The sequence below is a fragment of the Osmerus mordax genome, chromosome 8 (genome assembly GCF_038355195.1).
Source record: "Osmerus mordax isolate fOsmMor3 chromosome 8, fOsmMor3.pri, whole genome shotgun sequence".
Lineage (NCBI taxonomy): Eukaryota > Metazoa > Chordata > Actinopteri > Osmeriformes > Osmeridae > Osmerus > Osmerus mordax.
In genome coordinates, this window is record NC_090057.1 from 15532719 (window position 1) to 15560503 (window position 27785).

The window sequence follows — 27785 nt, forward strand, 5'->3', positions numbered from 1 at the left end:
GACACAAAAATTCTTCACAGGGGTGGAGTCTCCGACTTTTCAGGCCATACATCAGGATGACATCTTCCATACATACCCATACACGCACACGGGAGTTCCGCTCTCTAAAGGGAGCAGGGGGAACAATGTCATGCAGAAGTTCCTGAGGGAAGCTGTGTGGGATGCAGACGGTCTTCATAAGGAGCCCAAGAAGTCAGAAAATTACCATTATGACATCATTAACATTAATCTGTTAACATTATCGGGTCTCTGCTTTTTTCCAGTATTCTACGCATTCAACAAGTAATAAATATGGATTGGGTTAAGGCAAAACCATTGATTGGATTAGGGGCCTGTTAAAACAGTGCATGGGGTCACAGAGCTGCATTTCAATCACTACACACAACAAAACCTGGAAACCCGTTAAAGATTTTTGAACACTCTGGAATGTTGGGGTGGCATTTCACAACAAAGAATGTGGTTGCTCAGGGAGTTTGTATCATAAAATTTCAGGGTTGGACTGACGACTGGTCATGTTAAAGACAGATAAGGAGTCAACGCTCTAGGTTTTGGGTCACGCACAGAGGCTACATGAAGAGTCTTGCATGAGAAAGGAGAAGTGCTGTGCAAAACACAGACCCTTAATAGGTTCCCATTCTAAACAGCATGTTTAACCCAGTATAAATATCAAGATTAAGGTCATTACCCTTTAGCTGGCTGGATCACATCATTGGAGGTGCTTGTCTGTGACTCAAACTAGTATGCAACCAATCAGTGAGGTCAATCAAAATAGAAGAAACTATTGCTACTATGATATAATGTACAGACAACGCCAAAAGTATTTTCTATTAGCTTACCCACTTTCAATACTAAAATCTACAATGACAATAAAGTTAACGTGTTACCTGTTATCTTTCAGATCATTTCTAGCCTCATTTGTTTCAGAATTTCTATTAGACATAACTTTTGGACATAGTTTCTCCATTTTAGAAAATAATTTAACTATTCATCAATTGTTGCATCCAGTAGGAGGACGTTAGAACATAACTTGGCCAAGCGAACAGCGTCTCAGTTAAAGTGCTAGAGTTCAGGGGCTGGAGTGGGGCAGGATCATCTATGAGAACTAGAGACCATTAGATTGAGCCTTTATTATCCTCCCACTCTCTAATGTATTTCATCCTTTAACATCTTCAACAAATTACCTGGCCATCAGGGCTGGGCCCTGAAGAAATACAACACTACACGCATCAACTCCACAGCACATTTACAAAGCTGAGGAGAATGGAGAGTTCTGTCTTGCTGTCTACTTTCACAGGCACATTTCCACAAAAGTTGGCTTGTTTGTTTTCCACAAATCTTCATGTGGGTTGTGTATAAATGCAGATTGACGCTTAATGGCTTTTCTGGCATGTGAGGTTTCAAAGAGTGGGTAGATTGAGATAGGGATGGTTACAAAGTTACAAGTTGCTTGCTGTGTAATGTTTTTCCAGCTGTGCCGTCTTTAACCCTTGTGCTGCCTTCGGGTCACATGACCCAAAGGTTCATAACGAACCAATTTTCTTTTAACCTTTGCAATGTGGGGGGTCTGAGAAAGCCCAACGGTTAAAAGAAAAGGCTTCACTTTGTTTTTGTATGTGGTAAATTTGTTGCAATATGACGGTGGGTCACAATGACTAATGGGTCAGAATTACCCGAAGATAACACAAGGGTTAAAGATCCTGTAAAGCAAATTCCATGATTTGCTTCTCAGTACATTATATACGTGTAAAATTAGTTCCTGAAAGCATGTGCAAAGCGCAAATATTTTGTCGCACTGAAATGTGGAGTTAGACCGTAGAACAGTTTTCAGATCAGGTTTTAATGGGCGGAGCCAAAAAATGACCTATCTAAGTCATTTTTACCCATCTACGTCAGATCACTGAATGGCTCCTCCAGCTGTACTGTTATTGTAGCCTACATCAGCTAGCTAGCTAGCTTCAGGTTGTCTCCCTCCACCCGCAACTGCATCTTCCCTGGATGCAAGAACTTCCGCTGGGCTGCAACGCTATTTAATTTCCCAATTGATGAGGAAAGGAAAAATGGGTGGATTGATTTTGTGAAGAGCCACGCTGATGGAAAGCTTTGGATAAACTCCAATAGCAGCCTCTGCAGTGGATAAAAGTCTGCTAAATGACTAAATGCACTGACCATTTCACGGCGGATAATTTTAACATGGACCACAGACAAACGGGGTTCAGGGACACACGGCTTCTCTTGCAGTGCGGAGCCGTACCGAGCATCGCCCTCCCGGCCGTTCCACCTCCGGTCGCACCTGGACCATCCACCGCTGCCAGCAGTTCATCACTCAGTTCTGTGTTGTTGTTATAATTATACGAGAGAACTTTTCCAGAGGTATCTCTGCTATGAGTTAGTGCAAACCGCTTACTTGATATTAGGCTACTCGGTCTAGAATTATGGTATTTTGGTGAAATGGTAGCTAATGTGCTAGAAGTAGTTGTAGAGCTCACTGTCTGCCGTCTCTGGTGTCCATTATTACTCCTGTGTTACAGCTCAGGGGAACATTTCATTTATATGCATCTGTATGTTCCTCTCAAAGTTGGACTACTGCAACTCGCTGCTCGCCGGTCTCCCAGCATGCGCAACCCGCCCTCTCCAGAGGATTCAGAATGCGGCGGCCCGTCTGGTCTTCAATCTACCCAGACGCTCCCATGTTACCCCGCTCCTCATCTCCCTCCACTGGCTTCCCATCACGGCCCGTATCAGATTCATGACTCTGGTACTGACCTTCCGCGCGGTGAACGGGACTGCACCCGACTACATCAAGTCTCTCCTCCAGCCTTACACCCCCCGCCGCCACCTACGGTCTTCTTCTGACAACCGTCTGGTGGTCCCACCGCTCAAGAGCGCCCGGTCCCAACACAAGCTCTTCTCCTGTCTGGCCCCCCAATGGTGGAATCAACTCCCCACCTCCATCAGGGACACTGACTGTCTCCCCACCTTCAAGAAAAGGCTCAAGACGCACTTGTTCCGGGAGTACAACGGCACTTAAGAATGCTTGGCTGGACCTGATGTTAGTTTCCTCCAGGATCACAATGACTCGTATTGAGAGACTTGTTGCTCTTGTTGGTTAGTTGTAACGGTTGAAACATACATTACATGTAAATGTAATGTATGTTTCACTCAATGAACAAATAAATTCAAATTCTATACTGTTTTGTTCGGTTTGACGTAGCGTCAATTATCTGGGTCGTAGGTAGGCAGCGAGGGGCGGAGCTTCAGCTCCTTCAGGCGACACGCCCCTCCAGTCTCAAGCAGAGAAGAGTGCTGATTTTCTCACGATTTCAAAGCCTAATTTAACATACTTGTCTGTGTTTTTTTTCATTCGAATTTGGATGGGTAGTTAAATAACACATTCTTCTGCGGTGTGCTGAACTTAAAACTCGTTTTCAATTCCACTTTACAGGATCTTTAATTGTTAAACTACTGGCATACAGTGATATAGTTCTCCAAAGTAATTTACATCTTCAGGTCATTGAGTAGTAGCTTTTATACAAAACAACTTACAAGTACATTTGTCTCATGGTGAATCAAATATACCCCAGTCATTGTAGATTTTTCTATAAATGCATGGTCCAAAATCATATGCAGACATGCACATGTATTTTTACGTTTTCTTCAGTACTCTCGGTACAATCAACTCCTTACTGTTACTTACTTACAGACAAATATGTTTTTCTTGATTTCTCTCTGTACGTCCCAGTTATAGATCTATAGTCAATAATTCTCAGGCTTTATTAAAGGTACAATAGGTGTGATTTTGTCAGTAAAAAAAAGGTAATGAGGCCCTCTGAGAGGTGTTTAGCAACACAGACAGGTCAGTGCCAGTGGAAAGAATTTTTTATTTAGGAATGGCCCGCCACTTTCCTGCCAATTATATTCCAGCAAGCTGCCATGCAAGGCACTGGACAGTGTGAAAGAAATTTTGGGCCTATGTACAATGAATGTGTTTTAAGAGAAGTAGGTTAAGAAGCTTGATACAATGAATGTTGATTCAACTCCATTTGGTAGAGATGCCATTTGCAGTTTTATGACACCTAACTAGGAGACGTGAAGTCTAAGAGACGGGAAGTCTGGGTGACCTGGGAGAGTTCTTGTCACCTGGGGGGGAAGAGACAGTTGGTCTGAAGACAATGTGGATTCAACTGTATTGTTTTTACTGTATTTAACCAATGACTGATTTGGTATAGCTGCATGTCTGTAGGATGGACCAATGACTTTTGAGAACTGTCGTATCTATAAAATGGTCTGTTGAAGAATGTTCTGGGGGGTTCAGGGCCATCAGCTGGGTAGTGCTGGTGGGCTGGATTCTCCCGGTTCCATTCTAGAATGCTAGATGGAGCTGTATGGAATTGTCTTTGTGTTATTGTCTTATGTTTGTGTGTCGATGATGTTATGTTGATAACGTTATTATGTTTAAATCTATTTCAAATAAACATTAACTCTGTACTTCACCCGACTTCAGCTTAAACGATTGATTCTCTCAAAAACTTCCACGACAAATGCCCATCAGGAGCAACTTTGGGTTCAGTGTCTTACTCAAGGACACTCCTATACATGGTCAGCAAGAGTCGGGGATAAAACCACCAACCTTGTGATTAGTGTTTGACTAATCACATTCTCTAACCCGAGCCACAAACGCCACTACGTTTACATCTTCATACGTCCTTAGGTCCTGAACTATACACCAGCCAATGTTCAACTTCCTACATTCCTTCCAAACGTCAACTTAGCCGTTCCATTAACGTTCCGTTCCACTAACAGGCAACCAGACATCCCAACCTGCAGAGACTCATTTCCGGGAGGTGGTTCCCCCCCTCCCCCCCGGGACGCAATCCGGACGCATGATGTACCCCTGATGTACCTGCACGTAACCCCCCCCCCCCCCCCCCCCCCGACGCAATCAGGACGCGCGATATGCACCTATCTCTACCAGAAATGAGAGCACGGGTACATCAGGGACCGCCTGTCCTGCGTGTTGATGTTAGATGTTCTCCCACTCCGACGCAATCAGGACACGCGATATGCACCTATCTCTACCAGAAATGACCATTGGACAGTCTCTCGCTCGCTCGAAATACAAAATCCCCGATTTCCGGGAGACTGTAGAGCATTTGCGGGCGTCAGGGAGCCGCTATTGACATGCGGGAGACTCCCGGACCTTCCGGGAGACTTGGGATGTCTGGGCAACGCTAATTCAAGCTAGACCTCAATAAGCTTAGACTGTGCAGATCAGGCGATCGTCGAAAAGAGGAGTTCTGTCGCAAAAAGCAAAGCGTTTTTTTTGTAGTTGTCCCCAAAAAGGGCAATGTTGCCGCAATTAACATGGCAAGGGAGACGAGACAACTTGTCAAACCATTACGACTGTTAAAATGCGTAAATTGTAGACCTACCTAATCTACTTAACATATATATATTACATTTACATTTAGTCATTTAGCAGACGCTCTTATCCAGAGCGACTTACAGTAAGTACAGAGACATTCCCCCGAGGCAAGTAGGGTGAAGTGCCTTGCCCAAGGACACAACGTCAGTTTGCACGGCCGGGAATCGAACCGGCACCCTTCGGATTACTAGCCCGATCCCCTCACCGCTCAGCCACCTGACTCCCGTGATGGTGACTGATATATATGCATTTAGGACTATAATTAGCGTCATTTGATGAGCTGTCTGAAACCGTTCTGACAGTAGGCTAGCCTATGGCCGATATTCTCAACAGGAGATTGAGAATAATAGCCCAAAAAAGAACGTGGCAGCAATTTAAAATTGTAGGATAAAATTCATAACACTGAAGAAGGCCATGGTTAATTGCACTTGATGTGGGCTAATAATGTTTTTGTCTTCACATCTTGAACAAAATTAATAAATTACTTCAAAATAACTTTGCCACACGCATTTATTAACTGATAGGCTAAATGTTGAGCTTTAAGATAAAAGATAACCATGACTAAAATGGGGATTCACTGAAATAACTAGTATTGCACAGATCCAGCACCGACTTCAGATCAGAAGGTGACCAAAACTGTAACACACTTTGCTTACATTTACATTACATTTACATTTATTCATTTAGCAGACGCTTTTATCCAAAGCGACTTCCAAGAGAGAGCTTTACAAAGTGCATAGGTCACTGATCATAACAACAAGATAGCCACAAAAACATTGCGAGTAGCCAAAACATGAAGCACACATTATGAACAACCAAAGTAAGTGCCAAAGGGAAGAACCATAAGAGCATGTAGTTAAAAAAGTTACAATTAAACAACATGAACCGCTATAAGTGCTTAGCAGAACAGTCATTTAAAATTGTTCAGCATGACTAAGAATATATGTCATTATTATATTACGCGTGCTTATTTAATCCAAATCCAATTATTACTATTCTGGCCGACAGTGTATGGACAGCTGCCCCATATTTCCAGATTTCCAATTAACATAGTCTGCCTCCACAGATCCAGAGGGGGTTTGGACAGTGACAGGCTGTGGCTGTGCCAAGGGTTGTCACAGCCTCACTTTGGGAAAGCATGCCCTAGTGGGAACATTAGGGGAGACTGTTGGACAAAGCATCTAATCGTCTTCTTTGGAAAGGGCAAGATTTGGGACACTGTCATGTAGGGGCAGCATAAAGGGCACTTCATAACAGCACCTTTTTCCATGGGAAGTAAGGGCATGGGAACAGTCCAATTTATACCATTGTAAGGGCACCTTCTAGGGTACTGCATCACATTTTCTCTACTATAAAGGAACTCATGAAGACATGTTTTTACATTTATAGAGGGCACACTGTCATTTATAGCATGGGGCATCCTGTGCACTCAAGCATATTTCACAATGTGAATGGCAGACAGTAGGGCACTTGGTCTAATTTTTCCAGCTCTAGAGGGAATTTTTTCAACCATGGGGGCACCATGCAGTCACCCCCTGAGTCTTCCAGTGGGCCTGGATACACCCATGGAGACAGTATATTGCACCTATAATATTGGGGAAGCCAGAAGGAGAGGTAATATAGAGGCTTGTCAACATATAGGCTACTTTAAACAATGAAAATACTTTATACAATTGAATAAAAAGTCTCCTTATTCTTTGTGTTTCAAGATGACCTGAAAAAAATTATGATAATATTCAGGTACTGCTTTGGAGCAAGGTATACCCTTCATATTTCCTGGCATAGTTGCCCGTTCAAGAATGTCCCACATGCGAAGACACACAGAGATGCAGACAGACTGAACAGTGTCAAGGCTTGGCTACAGTGAGTTTGCTTCCTTGTGTGTGATTCCAGCAGACTACATAGTCTAGGCCTACCTACATAGACTGCAATCTACTACCCTCCTTTGTACTATTATAGTCTACTACTCTCCTTTCTATTACTTTCTACAAAGGATGGTAGGCTGCTCTTATGTGTTCATTGCCATCCTTAAGAGTTGCTAAAGTGTTATTTCATAAGAATGCTCAAACAGAGCATATGTTACAACAACATAACAAATAGGCCTACATATATAGTCGATACTTTCTACAGGTTTGCAGGTGAATAGCCTACACATGTGCGCGTCTTTTAGCAAATCTGTGTGCGAAGTCTTTTACCACACTCTTTACATCTAAACTGCGCGCACGTTCATTTTCTATGCTAAGGATGGCCAGACCTGACAGCCTCTCTTGTGACATGGAGCTTCTGAGATCAGTTTCAGCTTGGAAAATGACCTTTCAGCGCTTGCGACAGGTATTGTCAGAAATAATTTGATGGCCGTGGCTACATCAGGCACACTTGATAGTATGGAGTTGTGTTTTATTATTAGCGTGTTCGCTAAATCATAAATTGAGCCATTTTTTGTTGTGTGAATCTTTTAGAAAGCAATGACTGTATGTTTTACACGATCATAATATGTATATAACTGAAATACAATGACTTATTGTAACTTTGATTATGTTTTTTGTATGTTTAAATAGTCAAACGCAATTGCTGCAACTGCACGATACTACTGTCGCATACGTTATCATGTTTGCTAATAATGTCAGTTATGTAATATATTTTATTATTAAGCACTTTTTCTACTTTTTTTGTAGTTTCACTCCATTTCAATGTTGTCAGCTTGATAGGAAGTCAATAAAGGAGCAAGGCTAATTTTCCTGGCTCTGGGAAAGGAGGCTCGCTGTTAACGCTAGGAAGCACAACACAGACAGAGCAGTACAGCTGTCAAAGTATAACGTTAGCTACGTGTAGTGATGGGAAGTTCGGATCATTTTACTGATTCGGTTCTTTGAATCTCGTTCAGTAAAATGAACGAATCTTTTTTCGAGTCATTCGTTCATTTCAACGAGGGGGGTGGGGTGGGGGGGTTATCCGTCCACTGCAAACACGTATCATATTCTCATGTAGGTTAGTGCATGACATGTGCACCAGCAGATACTATTTTAAAAGAAATGTTTGCATTAAAATAATGTATCATGACAGTTTGTATGATTTGGTCATTTATTATCACACTAGCATTTAATTATCACGGCAAACAATTACACTGCACTAAACTGTGTGGAAATGTAAAGTGAAAATAACAAAACCAGTCAGTATGATGACTTGAGCGAATATCATTCACGTCTTACTAAAACAGCGGCCACGCGGAAGGGAATGGGGAAACTGTTTCCTCTACTAAAAAATACAATGCGGGTCACGTGAAAAAAGGATCCAAAGACTCGCAGAAAGACCGAGTCGGGAAATGAACGAATCGTTCGTTTCCTCTAGCTACCAGTACAGAGCCTATGCAGGTCACGTGAAAAATTATCCAAAGACTCGTAGAAAGACCGAGTAGGGAAATGAACGAATCGTTCCCTCTAGCGTTTCCTCTAGCTACCACTACAGAGCCTATGCAGGTCACATGAAAAATGATCCAAAGACTCGTAGAAAGACCGAGTCGGGAAATGAACGAATCGTTCCCTCTAGCGTTTCCTCTAGCTACCACTACAGAGCCTATGCATGTCATGTGAAAAATGATCCAAAGACTCGTACCCGAAGACCGAGTCGGGAAATGAACGAATCATTTCTGTTTACTTGGACGAGCCTATGCAACAGTCCCGATGCGCGGCCACGAGAAAATTAACGAATAACTCTTTGAGAGGACTCGTTACTCCCGAGTCCTTGTAAGGATTCGTTCAAAATGAACTAATCGTTCACGAACGACACATCACTAGCTACGTGGTACAGTAATGTTAGCTATAGCAAACAGTACAATACCTGTCTCTTCTGGCAGATGAGTGCATCCTTCACCGGCTGGTCGAAAAAGACTTGTAATTTTGGGAAGTTTGGCATTTAATTCAGAAATTTTCTGTTTTGAATGCCACTTTTGGGCACCGCTTTTAAATGTGCCTTTCATTTTTCCTACTCTACGCTACAGTTAGCTAACGCTACCTATTTGCAGCGGGCTCGCCGGTCTGTGTGACCATCTGACCTACTTCGTCATGTCACTTACCTAGCTAACAAAGAAAGCACAATTAAATATACTTGTCTTTATTTTCATATCAACTCTGGAAAAACAGACAAGACAATAAGACATCTCATGTAATTCAAATTGGATAAAAAATAAAAAAAAACGGGGGGCCTGCCGCGCGAGGCCCCCCCGCGGTGCGGGGGCTGCGGGGGTAATCTCTACGGGCCTGTTTCAACCTAATACAATTTACAAGAGGTGACTGCAGGTGCTGCTAATATCTCTTTTACTACTATTGCTAATGGAACTGTTTTATTCTACTACGCCACTGAGTGCGTTTACTTGACCATGAGAAACCCGATTACTAGCAATTGTCGGTTTATGCCAATAATACGATTACTCCGTTTACATGTGTAATTAGTTATGCGATTACTCAATAAACGCGTCTACATTATTCTTTTTATTAATTGTTGTATGCTCCACGGACAAAACATGCACCATCATCCTTTTGCAACAAAGTGTCGCCGTGTCTTCCTGTATCGGCCCTACTGCTGTATGTTTCATTCAATCAACACATTGAATCCTACTAAGAAAGCCGAGTAAACGCACTCAATGATAGGCTACATCTGCTGCTGCTATTACTATCCCAACTATAATTTCAGCTGTTAAGACTATAATATTCTTTTTATGACTAGCTAGCCTAGGCCTACTTCTTCTGTTTAACAGTTCAGCTTTCAGCTTCTGCCGCATTGTAGGCTATTTAACGTCACTGTCCAATCCCGACCGGTTTTTAGCTAACATTCTGATAAAATGCCACTTCAAATATTGATAAAAATTATCGTATCACGTTTTCAGCTGATTTACTGATTTCACGTTAAGCTTTAAATTCTTACCTTTCAAGCTAAATATTGTTAAAACATTTATAGTTAGCTTAGCCTTTACTAGAGCCGGTAAAAATACGCTGGCGCCAGTAAATTAGCCGTGCGCTACCCTTGTCCAAACCCGACTGCACTTCAATCCTCGTAGTAAACACTCGCCGCTGCCGTTTTTACGGGGATATTAACTTGATCCAGGGTCACCAAACTGACCATCAATGCTGTCAACATATCCGGGGACGTAGTTATGTCCTCCACAATAAGATATCATGCTTCAACATCTCCAAACTATGCGATAAAATCTCAATTCGACTGTATACCACCACCTGCTGGATGTTTTGTTGAACTCTTCTCAAAGTTTGCTAGCCCCCATCCCTTCCTCCCCTCGACTACAGATCACATCACACATGATCGTGTATTTTCATTGGCAAGACAAAGTAGTGTTAAGCTTACGTTGAAATACACTCATATGCTAACCCATATAGTAGCAGTACGATGACAACACAGACACACTTGTCAGAGTAAAGATCGTCGCCCAAGCGTCGCCCGAGTGTCGCCGAGTGGTCTTTCGGCCAAAGTAACTTTCCTATATGATTTATACATGTAAACGTCCATACATGTTCATGAAATTTGACACGTAGATTGTTTGGTATGCCTAAAATAATACTACTTGCACTTTGCTGGCGATCGCAAAAGAAAATGCTGGCAAAAAGACCGGAAACTGAGTGTCCAAACCCCGTTCGGGTTTGGACAATAGGAGTTTACGGCGGTCGGGATTGGACACAGTGACGTTAAGCTTTTAGCTTTGTTGATGCAGTTCAGCTTTCACACTGCCTCTTGAAATTCAACAATTTCTTCGATTGCTTCACAACGTTGAAACGTATTCTCCCGCATTGTATTTAAGCACTCAGCTTTGTTAGATGATGCAGCTCAGATTCCACACCCTCTTGTGTGAATCATACATTTTTTAAATTAATTTCAGCTTTCAGCTTGCGGGTATTTTCTCATTTCTGTATTTTCAGGCATTAAAAAAAAATAATTTCAGATTTCAGCATTCCAATGCATTTTCTAGTTTCTTAACTTGTTTATTTAAATTAATCAATTTTTTTGGGAGATTAAGTAAACACGTAAATCATTCATGTCTGCACTTCAAAAAGTCTGAATTTACGTTTCCGAATTTCAATACATCTTTACACCCCGTTATATGCAATGAGCTACTATTTTTGTCTTTGTCTTAATCGGTTGCATATTTTCATACAAAAGGAGCTTTACACACTTATAAGAGCTGAAGATTTGGCGACACATACATTTTATGTTGTCTTGATTTTGGGTGTTTACAATGGTCATTTACATTTGAAAGGATTGTAAATCTAAGTCTTCAAGTAAATTGTAGCAAACCATAGTCAACTTTAATCAAATAAAACTTAATTTCCCAGCAACAAAATTGTGGCTAGTGAAATTGCTGAGTGGCGAGTAACTTTGGAAAACCACTAGCCACAGTGGCTGGTGAGCAAAAGGTTTAATGTCAGGCCCTGTATGTGTATTGTTAATAATGTCCATCCATCCATACACCTAATAGTAGATGGTAGAATAGAAGATACTCTCTTTCATGATGAGGTTGAGAAGAAGTTCCAGACCCTGCAGAGGTAGAAGTGCCCTGTCCTCAGCAACCAGATCCCTAACCTTTGACACCCCAGGTCAGATTCCAGTCACCACCCCAGCGGGACAATCTGAGGGGAGAGTGGGGGGGAAACAAAGCAGTGTTTAAAGAGGAAACAACCACACCTCAACACAGTTAATGAGAGTCCGTTATGAAAAGAGAAATAATGGTAACACTTTAGAATAATGGTCCGTTGTTAACGAGTAGCTATGCAGGAAGTAATAGGTAGTACTACATTAACACAGAACTTAATACTATTAACTAATATGGAACCAAGATTAACTAAGCTGTAAGTAATAGCAAATTTAGTACAAAGGTAGTTCCTTGATAGGTATTTGATTATTACTAAATAAATATATCCTCATTGAGAACTACTTGTGAACTATAACCAATTAATAAAGAATAACCAATTAATTACTAATCACAAAAGTAACATGTCTAAAAAGTGAACATTTTTTTTTTTTTACACTTAACATGGTCATAACATTTCAGAAGCTTGTGTCTCAAATGTATTTTTTTTGTGGAAACCAGTTTATGAATATTATATCCCCCCAAATACGTTAGCTACAGGTTGAGATTGTGACTAGTACTCTTAACAAAGGACGGACATATGTTCTCTGTTTATTTAAATCTTAAACATAGAATAATACAAATAATGATCATTTGTTTAAAAACTGTAATAATTAGGAAGTGATGCTTTTTTTTACTCAGAATCAGAAAGGGTTTTAATCGGCATGAAAGTTTGCACAGACAAGGAATTTACTTTGGCAGGAAGGTGCATACATTAAACATATAAGAATCTTAAAAACTTAAATATGTGGTATAACTATACTAAAGGTACATAGTCTAGCAAATACTAAGGGGATTTAAAATTGAAAAAAAAAAAAATACTATAAACTATAAAGTAGCCATCATTTACAATATAAAAATACTAAAAATACAAATATTACAAAAGATACAAATTGTGTAATATAGTGCAAATTGCACTAGGATAGTGCATATGCCCTACTGCCCTACTATATTGCACTACTATAGGATTATGGGACACGTTCCCCCCCCCCCAATATTTGATCATACTGTATGATTATGCGGGCAATTTTGATGTGACTCCTAGTACGTCTTTCTGCAGCTCCGAAAATATCAAATCCTGCCCGGTCCATTTTCCAAATCCAGTCGACTTGCCTTACACCAGGGGTCCCCAAACTTTTTTTCTGCGAGGGCCAGATAATTTTTCCTTTCTTTAATGTGGGGCCGGGTCGGTCTGTAACAGAAAATTACATGGGCCGGAGTGACTACCAGTATTATTGTGGAGAGTTGATTAGGATTTTAAATGTATTTATTATGCTAGATTAGTTTATTATTTTGTTATGCACCGTACATCCGTACATATCAAGCGAAATATAGCCTATTAAAAGAGCATTATTACTATCTTAATGCCCTTTTTTCATATTCATTGCTATTGAAATCAAAACATTTACTTACTTATGCATATCAATCAGTGTGAACCGTTTTTTTAAATTATTTTTTGATAAATATAAATTTAAAAAAATATCTGGCATTGTTCAGAGTGCCGGTCCAAATGCGTGGGCGGCCGTATTCGGCCCGTGGGCCGTAGTTTGGGGACCCTTGCCTTACACTATACATTAACGAAACCTATTTGTCCTGAAATCCATGTCATGTTTTCCCTTTACGTTTGTACTTGAAATCAAACAGACATTTCTATGGATGGTAAATATCCAGTATTTGGCTAACATGATCCCTTAGCTAACGACTAAGTGAGTTTCACTAGAATGTCAAATTGTAGAAATCGTGAGAATTTCGAATTGTAGAAATCGTGAGAATTTCGAATTGTAGAAATCGTGCAAATTTCGAATTGTAGAAATTGTGCGAATTTCGATTGCAATACTATACAGCTTGTATGAATGGGACTTTTTACAAGCTAGCCGACAGCTAGCCTGGCTTTACAGCTAGCAACAACTACCGTTTTGGGCCACGTTCCTGTTCTCTGAATTGGGTTATCTAGCAAGTTATTTTAGAGTCCTGCCATTTGTTCTTTCTTCCTTCAGCATTTTCATTCCTTTGGAATTTGCCTTTCTGTTGTATTTCGCAGTAGTGGCCAATGCTAAACTCATTATGGAGTGAGTAGGTTTGGTTGGGGTTGGGTTGGTTTGGGTTAGGGTTATCCATGTACTTATTACTTATTTAGCCATTATGTTCGACTCAGTTTCTCATCACCAGGGTTGCCAGGTCTGTGTGACAAAACCAGCCCAATGACCAATCAAAACCAGCCCAAAACCAGCCCAATGGCCAATAAAACCAGCCCAAAAACCAGCCCAATATCAGAACTCAAAATATGCCCCTGCCAAACCATATAGCCTACACTGCTTTTAAAGTCCAACAGCATTGTTATCATTGCCAAATGTATTGTAATATCGACAAAGTAACACCAAATGTTTAGTATGCCAGCATTAAAAGCAGTTCAGGAGGTTTTCTCAGGAGACTGAGTACATTAGGAACGTTTGCACACGCACAGTGCGTGTATGTATGTGGGCGTGTCCCATGTCCTTGTGTGTACGTGCTGATCTGGAGTCAGTTTGATAGGATTTGGGTATAAATAAATTATTTCATTTAAAATATGGATTTTTATTTAAAGATGTTCATGTAATTTGCATGCAAAATAAGTCTACCTGAACCAGCGGACAAAAAATTAAACCCGCGGCAACACTTCAAAGCCCAATTCCGCAAGAAAACCGCAGACCTGGCAACACTGCTCATCACAGTTTGTTGAATGTGTTGAATGTTTCATTCCAAAATACAAAAATTTTGTTTAAATGCTAGGTTTCATCATTGTGCCAAACAAAGAATGTGTTATTCAGACATATTTTACAAACTGCTTTATTCTTGCATGCCCATGTGCATTTTTGCATTATGTAGGATTTTCTTTTACGATTTAATGGAAATCCTCCAGTGCATACAATTAAAAATAATGTTAGACCCAATCACTGCAGTTGTTTTATGTTGTAGTTCTTCCATGGTGACATGTTAGTGAGGTGTTAACATGTTTTTCAGTTTGAAATAATGGTCCAGATCACAGTTACTGCGGGATGACACGGTAACGCTTCAGTAATTAGTGAGGAGTTAACATGTTTGTCACTTTAAAATAATGGTCCACATCAGTAGTAGTTCCTGCGGGATCGCTTGAGTAATTAGTGAGGAGTTAAACAAGTTTTTCACGAGTAATATAATAAGTTGTTTAATTTTACAGTTAGGTCCATAAGTATTTGGACATTGACACAATTTTCATCATTTTGGCTCTGTATACCACCACAATGGATTTGAAATGAAACAATCAAGATGTGCTTTAAGTGCAGACTTTCAGCTTTAATTTCAGGGTATTTACATCCAAATCAGGTGAACGGTGTGGGAATTACAATACATTTTATATGTGGCCCCCCCCTTTTTAAGGGACCAAAAGTAATTGGACAATTGGCAGCTCAGCTGTTCCATGGCCAGGTGTATGTTATTCTCTCATAAAGGGAGTTTGTTATTTAATTGACAAGGAGCAGATAAAAGGTCTAGAGTTCATTTCAAGTATGGTATTTGTGTTTGGAATCTGTTGCTGTCAACTCTCAATATGAAGTCCAAAGAGCTGTCACCATCAGTGAAGCAAGCCATCGTTAGGCTGAAAAATCAAAACAAACCTATCAGAGAGATAGCAAAAACATTAGGTGTGGCCAAATCAACTGTTTGGTACATTCTTAAAAAGAAAGAACGCACTGGTGAGCTCAGCAACACCAAAAGACCCGGAAGACCACGGAAAACAACTGTGGTGGATGACAGAAGAATTCTTTCCCTGGTGAAGAAAAACCCCTTCACAACAGTTGGCCAGATCAAGAACACTCTCCAGGAGGTAGGCGTATCTGTGTCAAAGTCAACAATTAAGAGAAGACTTCACCAGAGTAAATACAGAGGGTTCACCACAAGATGTAAACCATTGGTGAGTCTCAAAAACAGGAAGACCAGATTAGAGTTTGCCAAAAAACATCTAAAAGAGCCTGTACAGTTCTGGAACAACATCCTATGGACAGATGACACCAATATCAACTTGTACCAGAATGATGGGAAGAGAAGAGTATGGAGAAGGGAAGGAACTGCTCATGATCCAAAGCATACCACCTCATCAGTGAAGCATGGTGGAGGTAGTGTTATGGCGTGGGCATGTATGGCTGCCAATGGAACTGGTTCCCTTGTATTTATCGATGATGTGACTGCTGACAAAAGCAGTAGGATGAATTCTGAAGTGTTTCGGGCAATATTATCTTCTCAGATTCAGCCAAATGCTTCAGAACTCATAGGACGGCGCTTCACAGTGCAGATGGACAATGACCCGAAGCATACTGCGAAAGCAACCAAAGAGTTTTTTAAGGCAAAGAAGTGGAATGTTCTGCAATGGCCAAGTCAATCACCTGATCTAAATCCAATTGAGCATGCATTTCACTTGCTAAAGACAAAACTGAAGGGAAAATGCCCCAAGAACAAGCAGGAACTGAAGACAGTTGCAGTAGAGGCCTGGCAGAGCATCACCAGGGACGAAACCCAGCGTCTGGTGATGTCTATGGGTTCCAGACTTCAGGCTGTCATTGACTGCAAAGGATTTGCAACCAAGTATTAAAAGTGACAATTAGATTTATGATTATGTTAGTTTGTCCAATTATTTTTGGTCCCTTAAAAAGGGGGGGGCCACATATAAAATGTGTTGTAATTCCTACACCGTTCACCTGATTTGGATGTAAATACCCTGAAATTAAAGCTGAAAGTCTGCACTTAAAGCACATCTTGATTGTTTCATTTCAAATCCATTGTGGTGGTATACAGAGCCAAAATGCTGAAAATTGTGTCAATGTCCAAATACTTATGGACCTAACTGTATATTTGACACATACTGTACAGGCATACATTTCTGTGATGCATTAGTGATATTCTAACAAACATTGTAATCTGGAAGATGTGGTTTTGTGCTTATCGCAACATAAATGCAGCCCATGTCTTTATTAAGGATGCTAATTGTTTTTGACAAGAGAACATCAATGATTAAATTAATATCCTAAAGAGAAGTCCTCCTCAGGCAGCTACTGTAAAATAAATGTAGGTCTTTGGAGTCTGAGACATATTGAAATGACACTCAAGAGCTCGTGATTGTGAACTAATCCAATCATGAGCGTGTCAGCATTACTTCCTAATTATGACTGTTTTTAAACAAATTATCATTATTTGTATTATTCTATGTTTAAGATTGAAATAAACAGAGAACATACGTCCATCCTTTGGTAAGAGTACTAGTCACAATCTCAACCTGTAGCTAAAGTATTTGGGGGGATATAATATTCTTAAACTGGTTTCCACAAAGAACCCATTTGAAGCACAAGCTTCTGAATAGTTATGATCATGTTAAGAGTTAAAAAAAAATCATTTTTCACTTTTTAGACATGTTACTTTTGTGATTAGTAATTATAGATTATTCTTTATGAATTGGTCATAGTTCACAAGTAGTTCTCAATGAGGATATATTTCTTTAGTAATAATCAAATACCTACCAAGGAACTACCTTTGTACTAAATTTGCTATTACTTACAGCTTAGTTAATTTTGGTTCCATATTAGTTAATAGTATTAAGTTCGGTGTTAATGTTGTACTACCTGTTACTTCCTGCATAGCTACTCGTTAACAATGGACCATTATTCTAAAGTGTTACCGAAATAATAGTACTCTGAGCCAACTAGTTTGGCCCCACCAACCCACTGATAGATAAATGAGCGCCACAGCCACCCACAGTGGATACACCACTCCTGTATCAAAAACGATCTCTCTTTAACATCAGACCATTAGAGATGCTTCATCTCTCGGATAATGCCAGGAATCTCTTTCTATCTGTGTGTGTGTGTATACAAAACACTTTTTTACAAAGTCTTAACTAATAGTTAGTTAATCCTTTATAAAACATTAACAACACATTATTAAATAATTACTAAGCTTATTATTAAACACTATGTTAATCATTAATAAACTGTTAAAAATGATTTATTTGGTTAGTTAATAAACTAAATAACTAACAACATATTTACTTAATTAAATAATGTTCGCCAAGTTAAATACATGATACACACTAATACTTACCAAATGTGTTAACAACTATTTTATGAACACTTACTAATGATGCAACTTGGGATTAGTAATGCAAGTTATAAAGCATTTACTAACTGTTAGTTTAGTCTTTTGCGTGACCTAATCTAAAATGGGAGTCAGGTGGCTGAGCGGTTAAGGAAGTGGGCTAGTAATCAGAAGGTTGCCGATTCGATTCCCGGCCGTACAAAATTACGTTGTGTCCTTGGGCAAGGCACTTCACCATACTTGCCTCGGGGAGAATGTCCCTGTACTTACTGTAAATCGCTCTGGATAAGAGCGTCTGCTAAATGTAAATGTAAAATCAGAACTATCTATGACTTATTAAACATTAATAAGGTATCTGTTAAGGGTAATCTTGTCCCAAACCTCACATCCTCAAAGGCAAAAAATAGCTGTTTTATTGAACAGGTAAATACAAATAAAACGCCCATACTTGTTTGTTTCATAAAAAACATATATATATATTTTTTCATGAATAAAACCTCTCAGTTGTTTGGATAAGCAATGAATAATAATAATAATAATAATACATGTTATTTAAAGGCGCCTTTCTCGGCACTCAAGGACACCGTACAGGATACAAAATACATTTAAAAAAATAAAAAATAAAGAATACAACAGCAATTGGACATAAAATAATGAAAAATTAATTTGCCGCTAGTTTGGCTTGCTCTCTTCACGTCCCAGCCTCTTCACTATGATTGGTCCTATGGTCTGCAGCGAGTTTCCTAAGAATATCTCAAGAACCTGACACTGCAAAGTTTATATTTTGCAGGTGTCCTTTTTATAATCCAACGGAGTGCAGTACCGCAAATTGAACTCATGCAATTAACAAAGGCATTCGCAATGAAATGAAACTAAGCATAGTAAGGAAGATAGGGAGATTCTGTGTCGTTATTTAGAAGCAAATTTCTCTTTTACTACCGATATTCAGCTGCTTTCAAAGGGGCTGCTGGCTAGCTAATAGAACGACAATTTAAAGTGGATATACTTTAGTATAGATCAGTGAATTTTATTACATGAATGAATGTGTTTACGGATGGAAAAACTGCTCACACATTGCAAATATACAAGCGTTGTATGGTGAATTAGGCCTACGATTAACTGGTTCAACCATTGTGCATGTAACACAATTTAACAGAGAACCAATATAGTAAATTTTTATCAACATAAGATAAGCAATTTATAACGTAGGAAACTGCATACAAATGAAGGCTACATAATCATTTGCATTAATGTAGTCTACCACCGCATTGGAAATTTGACTAGAATAGACGTGGAGTTGAACAAATACTTCAGAGATGACTTTCAATTGTGATCTGAGAAATATAGGTACCAAAACCACTGAGAAGAGCTGTCATCACCAGCTGCATCACGGGCACTGCACTATCTATCTATAATTCCAGAAATCTGTGTGTGTTACCAACGTATTTGTGGGCACCATGCCCTCTCTATAATTCCAGGAATCTGTATGTGTGTGCCACCAATTTTATCACGTATGGTTCAAGGAATCAAAGGTATTTGCGCGTTCCCTGATATCTTAATCGTCGACATCACAGGCACTGCGAACTACTATAGGAAATGCTTGGTGTGTGTGTATTTTCGTGAAGAGTGAAAGAGGGAAGGGGTGTAGAATATCTCTCAACATTTGGAAGTAATTTCTAATAGGTCTGGGAACATGTTCTGTGAGCTGAGCCCCAAGACAAACAGAAACACGTCACTGTTTGAATATGGAGTTCCTTAATACAGCTCTTAGTCTGAACACAAGGCCCTTCAGTTGGTGGAAAATTGGTAGGGCCCTTGGTTAATTACCACAAAAAGGGCCTTACTGTGCAAGCCAATTACTATACCCTGACTTAATAGACTTAAGATCTGTTGGATATCAATAGGAAAAGATTGCATTGGTGCTGTGTAGACAAAATCTAAATGTGGGATTGACAAGCAAAATATGCTATGTGTGGAGGATCTGTAAGCATAAACTATAAGATGAGGTGTAAGACATTAATAATTTCTTTGGAGGTGGGCGTTTGGTTGGACCACAGTCAAACACACACTGTTATGATGCAGCTTTACAAAAATGATCTCATGTCTTTAAACTAAAATTAACAAAGGATGTGAGCTTTTCATTGACACAAACTATCCAAAATATTAAACACATTGAGTTGGATATTTCACAACCCACAAACATTGGTTCGGCATTGACAGATAAGTGGGGGAAAGCTCATTAACTATTCCTCTCATGTCCACGCATTGGCCAGGGTGTCATTACTGTATGTTTTGCCAACTTCTTGTTTTGGCCCCTCTTTAAGAGGAGTAAACACCCTCTGCATAGGAAACCCATCCCCACGAGCAAAGTGCAGGAGGGGGAGTAGCCAGCAGTGCTATGCTGTTCTGCCCTGTCATTGGTCTCCTCAAAACCTGCACCAATTTAAAACCAGACACCAGTTGTTCTCCTCCCGTCACATCCCCACAAGTCACAAACGATAGCACAGGAAGGAAAGATAGTGTGTCCAAGTCTGAGTCAGTGATAGAGAGAGAGAGAGAGAGAGAGAGAGAGAGAGAGAGAGAGAGAGAGAGAGAGAGAGAGAGAGAGAGAGAGAGAGAGAGAGAGAGAGAGAGAGAGAGAGAGAGAAAGAGAGAAGGCTTGGTAGAATGCCTGCATACGCCACAAACATGAGGCTGAAGTTTCCCATCCTGGCTCTGATTCTGGAGATAATCACTATCATCCTGTTTGCTATGTTTGTGGTTTACGAAGATGGCAAACCAGCACACCATGGTACTCCTGACAACTCCACACATGAAGAGTTGCCGCCAATGAACCTCTATCCCAGTAAGTATGCCCTTTAACATGAGCTCCCTGGTGTGACTTCGCTTATAATAATGTAATCATTTAGTGGATGCTTTTATCCAAAGCAACATTGTAATATTGTATTTTGTACAGTTAACAAACCAATGCTATTGACAAATTTTGTACCACTTAACTACTCCTCCTGTCACCTTGTACACTCAACTGAATATTTGGCCCTGTAGGGAAACCCTTGCAAACAGGGTTTCAGGGTTTAGACCATGAAACTGTATGAAAACCTTGTAATAAATATAAATAAGAAAGAATGCTTTGCCCCAACAATGTTTTACCTCAAGCGGTTGTGTTTGTCTTGGGAGTGCATATGCTCTATATTCTGTCGGTCCTTTAGATACTCCTAACATAAGTAATTGTTGAGTTACAGTATGGACATTTGCCCATGAATGGGTGTGGCAGGTATGACCCATAGAGATTAGCCAAGTACACTACTATAATATTCATCACATACAGAAGATAATTATGGGAGAACTATTATAAACCTTTGACCTTCTTGAAAAGAAAATGGTGAAGAAGATTAATAATGTCTGGGCAATTTTCTAATTGCATTCTTCTTTTTTGAGAAAAACTCAAGGTTTGTTGTTGTTAAGTTGTCTTTGGACCATATGCTTAACAAAGCTCTTTTCTGCCCAAAAGAAATTGCATCCATTTAGTCAAACACAGCTTGTACCCCTTACAAACTGGACAGACTGTGAGAAAATGGTCAGTTCCTGGCCTCTGTGATTAAGTTCAAAGCTAAGGCAATGAGGAGGAATGTATTTCAGAAATAAAATTGGTCTGGTTTGGTGTTATCATCAAGGGACAAATAAGTGTTGACAAAATGAAACTGATAGGTAGCAAATTAGGTTTTGTCAGATATCCCTTGTTTCTCAGTGGACGGAGGAATTTCAGATTTTATCTTGCACAAAGTAGTTTAGCTAAAAGGGCATCTGGATCTACAAGGCAAAATACATTTTCTGATTAAACCTCACAAATAAGACCAGCAATGGAATTTCAATGTCTGAATGAATGCAACCACCTGTAAACTAAAATGGAACTTGTGTTGAGTTGGTATTGAGTGGAGTGATTTATACTCTACAAGTCCTGGTCGGTATACTCTGCCCTGGGTCATGAAATAGGTTTGATGCTGGTGCCCTTTAGGCAGAGAGGGTTTATCCCTGGGGGATTCTGTCTCCCTAGCACACCCCAAACCAGAGAGCAATCACACAGATAGTACAATGTGCCCACTAGTGGGCAACTTTCTAAAGAACATCCCTTCTAATTCCACTGCACACTGCCTCTTCATTGGTGTGATTAAGTGACTAAAGGATCCTATAGTTAAGGTGGATGTATGGCATAGGCGGGGGAGAACCCAGGGCATGCAACCAAAACTAATAAGACAAACTTTGCAGCAGACATGTTTCACCCCAAGGGGAAATTCCATGTGCAGTTTCATTGAGCAAAATACTTGTTTATCTATTATTTTATGTGCTAATGGAGCCACACATTCATGGAAGAGATAATAACCTATTCATTTAGCAATACAGCTAATTTGCATATTGCAAATCATCCCTTCCCCTGCCTCATGGGCTACTGGGAACTTTCAACTGCCAAACCTGAATAAAAAAGAAAGAAAAAGAAGAAAAAAAGTGCCAAAGAGTTGAATGCTTTCTGATGGCTAGCCCATGTGAGGTTTTCACATCTTAAACCTGAAGAAACCTATGTTCAATATCAGGAAGAAAATAGCAGGCACTGTTTGTTCATAGGTGGATGAGTGTGGGAGCCTAAACACATAGAGTGGGGTTCACTTCTCATACATTCTAGAACTACATCTGATTGGAAGCATGATGATGGAGATCTGATAAAGAGAGAGGAAATAATGGGTGCGTGATCTGATAATTTTTGTTTTTGAGGATACATTTTTGAAGATCCATCTTGGCTGCCTGTTATATGCACTAAACCGGTTGTCAGGTTCAGCAAAGCAATAACAGGGGGGTGCGGCGGATACAGATATAAATAGTTTACACACAAAAGACAATGCAATGATAATTGTGGGGTGGGGGGGTATTTTCCTTTATAAAGAAGACGGACCACATCCCAACACCACTCCAGCAGTCTCAGTAGGCCTTTTTGGTACAACACCTATTAGTCTCCATGATGTTCACTAGCACCTGGGGAAATGACTAAAACCTGCAGCTCTATTGTTTCTCTGTGAGTAGTCGCATCTTGATGCACTTTCCAGATGAGGGGCCCCCATCATATGGAGACTAATGGCTTTGGGGAATTGAGTCTCTCACTTCCTGTGGCTGGACTTTTCAGCAAACCTTTTGTGAGCGACCGGCGGAGTCGGATGGGAGTGGAGCGTGGAGAATGAGCCCCAGGTCTCTTGGAGCTTAGGGAACCAGAAGCTCCAGTCTGTATCTATTGACACCATAATAGAGCTCATATCCTGTTCTCTCCACTGGAAGACATACAATATTGAAATCAATGCTTTACTATACCATCCTGCACTATTCTATATCACACTACTGTTTACTATACTTTCACAAGAAGTCCGTCCTTAAAATTGTATTAAGTGAAACTAATAGGGAGGAATGTTTTCAACTTCCTACTGTGGGAGTCTAACAAGCTTAGACTTATTGAGATCATGTGCCATGAATAGAGCTGCATGAGGCTAATGATGCACAGGGTTAAGGAGGGCCATCTCTGTATTCTATTCACAGCTAACTGAATTGCTCTTCCTTCAGATAAATTGGAATTTACAGTGAGACCTTATGGGGGGTTACCATGGCATAGTCCAATGACTGGTCAAGGACTTCTGAAACAAGGAACTTGAGGTCCCTTGTACTACATTTGCACTGTACAGTTAATGATGAGTAATCATAACAAATATGATTCTACAAAGGTTTGGATTTCTACAAAAGAAATCCGCAATTTCTTAAGTACCTACTACTAACAGTTTTTCTCTCGTTGTCAAGGGCAAGTAGACCCTGCAGAGAATCTGAAGATGAATCCATTCAGACCGACAGTCATCCTCATCATTTTCACATTTTGTTTTAACATTAGAGGATGGATTTCGCACAGTCAAATGTCCCTGAACTGTCCTGGCTTCCCTTCTGTCCCTAGTGTTCCAGGATGTCCATGTGATGATCTTCATTGGATTTGGATTCCTGATGACCTTCCTGAAGAGATATGGCTTCAGTAGTGTTGGAGTCAACCTGCTCTTGGCTGCCTTCGGCCTGCAGTGGGGCCTGCTCATGCAGGGCTTCTGGCACATGGACCACGGAAAGATCAAAGTCTCCGTTGAGAAGTAAATCCAATGCACTGTCACTCTGAATTTAGACAGGATAACCATACAAATAGCATCATACATTTCATGCAATTACAGTTCTAGTTAGTCAATGGAAATGTAAAATTCTTCAGCATATGTCTTTGCCGTCTTAAGTCTTTTTTCTTTCCTCGTCATGAAAGGATGATCAATGCGGACTTCAGCACGGCAACAGTTCTTATCTCTTTCGGGGCTGTGTTGGGCAAAACCAGTCCGGTCCAGCTTCTTATTATGACTATCCTGGAGATCACCATCTTTTCTATCAATGAGCACATCGTAGTCCAGATCTTAAAGGTTGGTGCATTTAAGTACACATGTGGAGGACAGGCAACCACTAGAATTGATATCCAAATGTACCCCAAAATAACTTTTCTTGGTCTTGTACAGGCCAATGATGTTGGAGCATCCATGATCATCCATGCCTTCGGGGCCTACTTTGGCTTGGCGGTGGCTCGCATGCTGTACCGGCCAGCCCTCAGAAACGGCCATGAAAACGATGGGTCTGTCTACCACTCTGACCTGTTTGCCATGATTGGTGAGTCTCAGCAGTCACTTTTGCTGTAATCAGATAATATCGTTAACTCAATGTTATTGGTAAACACACTACATACAAGTACTGTAGACTACCACTGTAAGAAATTATATATATTCTCTGTCTGTTTTGGCATGTTTCATAGAGGGAGGTAGGGGGACAGGATATTCAAATGTTTGTGTCCTTCAAGTGACTTGCTCCACCTAGTGGATGGAAATAGTTTGACCTTAGAATGGTTTTGATGCTGGTGGTGGTGGTGTTGGTGGTGGGGGGGGTGTTACCAAATTGTGCTGTACCACACACAGCAGACTTAGTGTCAGTATAAATGAAAGATATCTAAGAAAAATCTTTCAATTACAGGAACCGTCTACTTGTGGATGTTCTGGCCGAGTTTCAACTCAGCCATTGCTGAACCTGGACTGACTCAGCTCAAGGCTGTGGTCAACACCTACTTCTCCCTGGCTGCCTGTGTACTGGCTGCCTACGCTATCTCCAGCCTTGTGGAGCACAAAGGGAAGCTGGACATGGTGAGACACCACACAGGTCACCTTTACAAAAGTAAAACAAACATGGAGGGGAACAAATGCCTCCTTTTTGCAGGACCCTCTGGTCATGAGCATCTTTCTGTCTTTAGATCATTTTTTTCATTTTTTCTTCCATTATAGATGCACTGTTGCAGGCAGCACTCACTCATTGTTTTGATACACCGTAGGTCCACATTCAAAATGCCACACTGGCCGGTGGTGTTGCCGTGGGGACCTGTGCTGACATGGACATCGAGCCTTTTGGTGCAATGCTGATTGGACTCCTGGCTGGCATCATCTCCACTGTGGGCTTCAAGTACCTCACTGTGAGTTCAAATCACATTACTTGGTTTTACCTGCAACAAAGGTAGACCAGAACACAAGACAGACAACCATATTGTATGGCCAGATGTCTAGAAATATGGTGGAGCATTTTTAGCTGCTAAGATGTTAATGACGTGCTTCTCTGTGTTACAGCCCATCCTTGCATCCAACCTGGGCATCCAGGACACATGTGGCGTCCACAATCTGCACGGCATGCCTGGCATCCTGGGGGGTCTGGCTGGCATTGTGGCTGTGGCTCTAGGAAAGAAGGAAGGGTAAGCCACATCCAATAAAACCACTTCAAACAGCTTAGGGCAGAATATGGACTGGGCGCAAGTTAAGACTCTCTAAGAACATTTTGTGGGGTTTACTTGAAGAATGAATATTTCTTATATGGTTAAATGCAAAAGTTTTTTGATGAAACAAGCATACCTTAACCTCCAGCTTTGTCCACAGGGGCGCAGCTACAATGCAGGCTGCAGCTCTGGCCTCGTCTCTCGGCTTCGCTCTGGTGGGAGGGGCCATCACAGGTGGGTGGACCTGCAGATAAACAAACAGAAAACAGTGATGCAGTCCTGAAACCGACAGTTTTTCTGTCAGCATAGACTGCAGAAAAATAGTATTATGTTGCATTATATAGTTCCTGTAAACTAATGTATGAGTATTAAAACATCTCTCGCATACTGTAAAAAAAAAATATATATACTGTATATATATTTCTTCTTTTTTTTACAGGTCTGATAATGAAGCTTCCATTCTGGGGACAGCCTCCAGACCAAAACTGTTTCGATGACTCAATCTATTGGGAGGTAAGACAGATATTTGTATCAGTGATCTTTTCTTTTCCAACAGGAGAAAGTCCCACCCAAGCCATGCTTTATCTGTAATAACTGGAGATTTACGGTCATGTGATTCTTCTCTAGGTACCCGAGGAAGAGGATGAGAATGAGGAGAGCCTGGCTCACGGAGACCATTCCAAGAACAAAGCTGAAGTGTAAAGTTCTGAGCTGTGAAAGGGAGGCATTGTGTACCAGAACAAATATTCCAGCAATAATCAATGCCAAGTATTATAGGGCATCCTTAACATCTTGAAGTTACACTGTGTCTTTGGTTCAGGCTAATTCACTGCAACTCTCCTCTTCAACCACATTTAGCAGGGAAATGTAATGTTCCACTTTTTGTGTAACCATACAGTGTATAACCTTCTTGTCTACTAATTTGGATTGAATATGTACAGAATTTGGTTTTGGACTCTTGTGTATTATTCTTAAATACATGATGAGATATTATGATATCACATTGTGTATTATTTGATCTCCATAGGAATGTGATATAATGACTAAGACATTTCTCTCCTATGAGAAACCTTGTTCACACAAACAAATTTCAAACTTGCAATTATATGATTTGCTATGATTTAAACCTGACACAAAGTGTTTATTGGTTATTCACATATTTTGTTCCAACAAAGCGATATTATTGATCCCTTCATTTGAATTGACTCAACTGCCTTTCTCCTTTTCTCAAAATGGTGAAAAAGGTTGTTTTCAGGGATTTTATACACTGAATTTGATTTAATTTACCATCGTGAGCCACTGCAAATGGTAAGTAGTTGATGAGTCAATCATATGAATACATTTCATAGTTTTTTTGTGTAGGTTTTGCCATTTACATGTGTATCTATTGTATCTATGTCATTTTGATAACAAAAATGTGTGACCATGCCAAACCAACTGACAGAATCCATGCAGACCTTCATTACATGGAGAGAATTAACTAACTATAGTCTGCAGAGGCAGGTTACCTCGCTGAAGCTCATTCCTGAGAGTCTGTGATCCTACACCGGTGCGACAAGCCTGTGGGTCTTGCAGAGACACTCTGAGCTGGTCAAGAAAAGATCCTGTTTATACTACTTATGCATGTGAATACCACAGTGGCTCCACTTTCCAATGCTCCAGTTTTCATAAGAAGAAGCAACATATTCACATCAGAAGTTGCATTCATACTGTAGAATGAGAACATAAAGGTCATTAGAGAGAAAGTCACTGAGATTTTGGGGCTTATTTCTCCT

At 40.4% G+C, this 27785-nt stretch overlaps 1 protein-coding gene across 1 annotated transcript; it reads left to right on the top strand.

The window, feature by feature from the left end:
• The first annotated feature begins 20634 nt into the window (after positions 1-20634).
• Positions 20635-27203, top strand: LOC136947204 (ammonium transporter Rh type A-like). The gene is made up of 10 exons (XM_067241121.1): positions 20635-20997; positions 24133-24316; positions 24478-24628; positions 24722-24869; positions 25227-25393; positions 25579-25716; positions 25868-25989; positions 26171-26244; positions 26450-26523; positions 26638-27203. Exons 1-10 carry the CDS (start codon positions 20820-20822, stop codon positions 26710-26712), a joined length of 1311 nt encoding a protein of 436 aa, XP_067097222.1. The 5' UTR covers positions 20635-20819; the 3' UTR covers positions 26713-27203.
• Positions 27204-27785: the final 582 nt, after the last annotated feature.

What these genes read in the sequence shown, in the direction of transcription:
- LOC136947204 (XM_067241121.1), top strand. Translation starts at nt 20,820, where the DNA reads ATGCCTGCATACGCCACAAACATGAGGCTGAAGTTTCCCATCCTGGCT. An exon ending in ATCAAAGTCTCCGTTGAGAA is followed by an intron (nt 24,317 to 24,477) that starts GTAAATCCAATG and finishes TCGTCATGAAAG; the next exon opens with GATGATCAATGCGGACTTCA. An exon ending in ATGACTCAATCTATTGGGAG is followed by an intron (nt 26,524 to 26,637) that starts GTAAGACAGATA and finishes ATTCTTCTCTAG; the next exon opens with GTACCCGAGGAAGAGGATGA.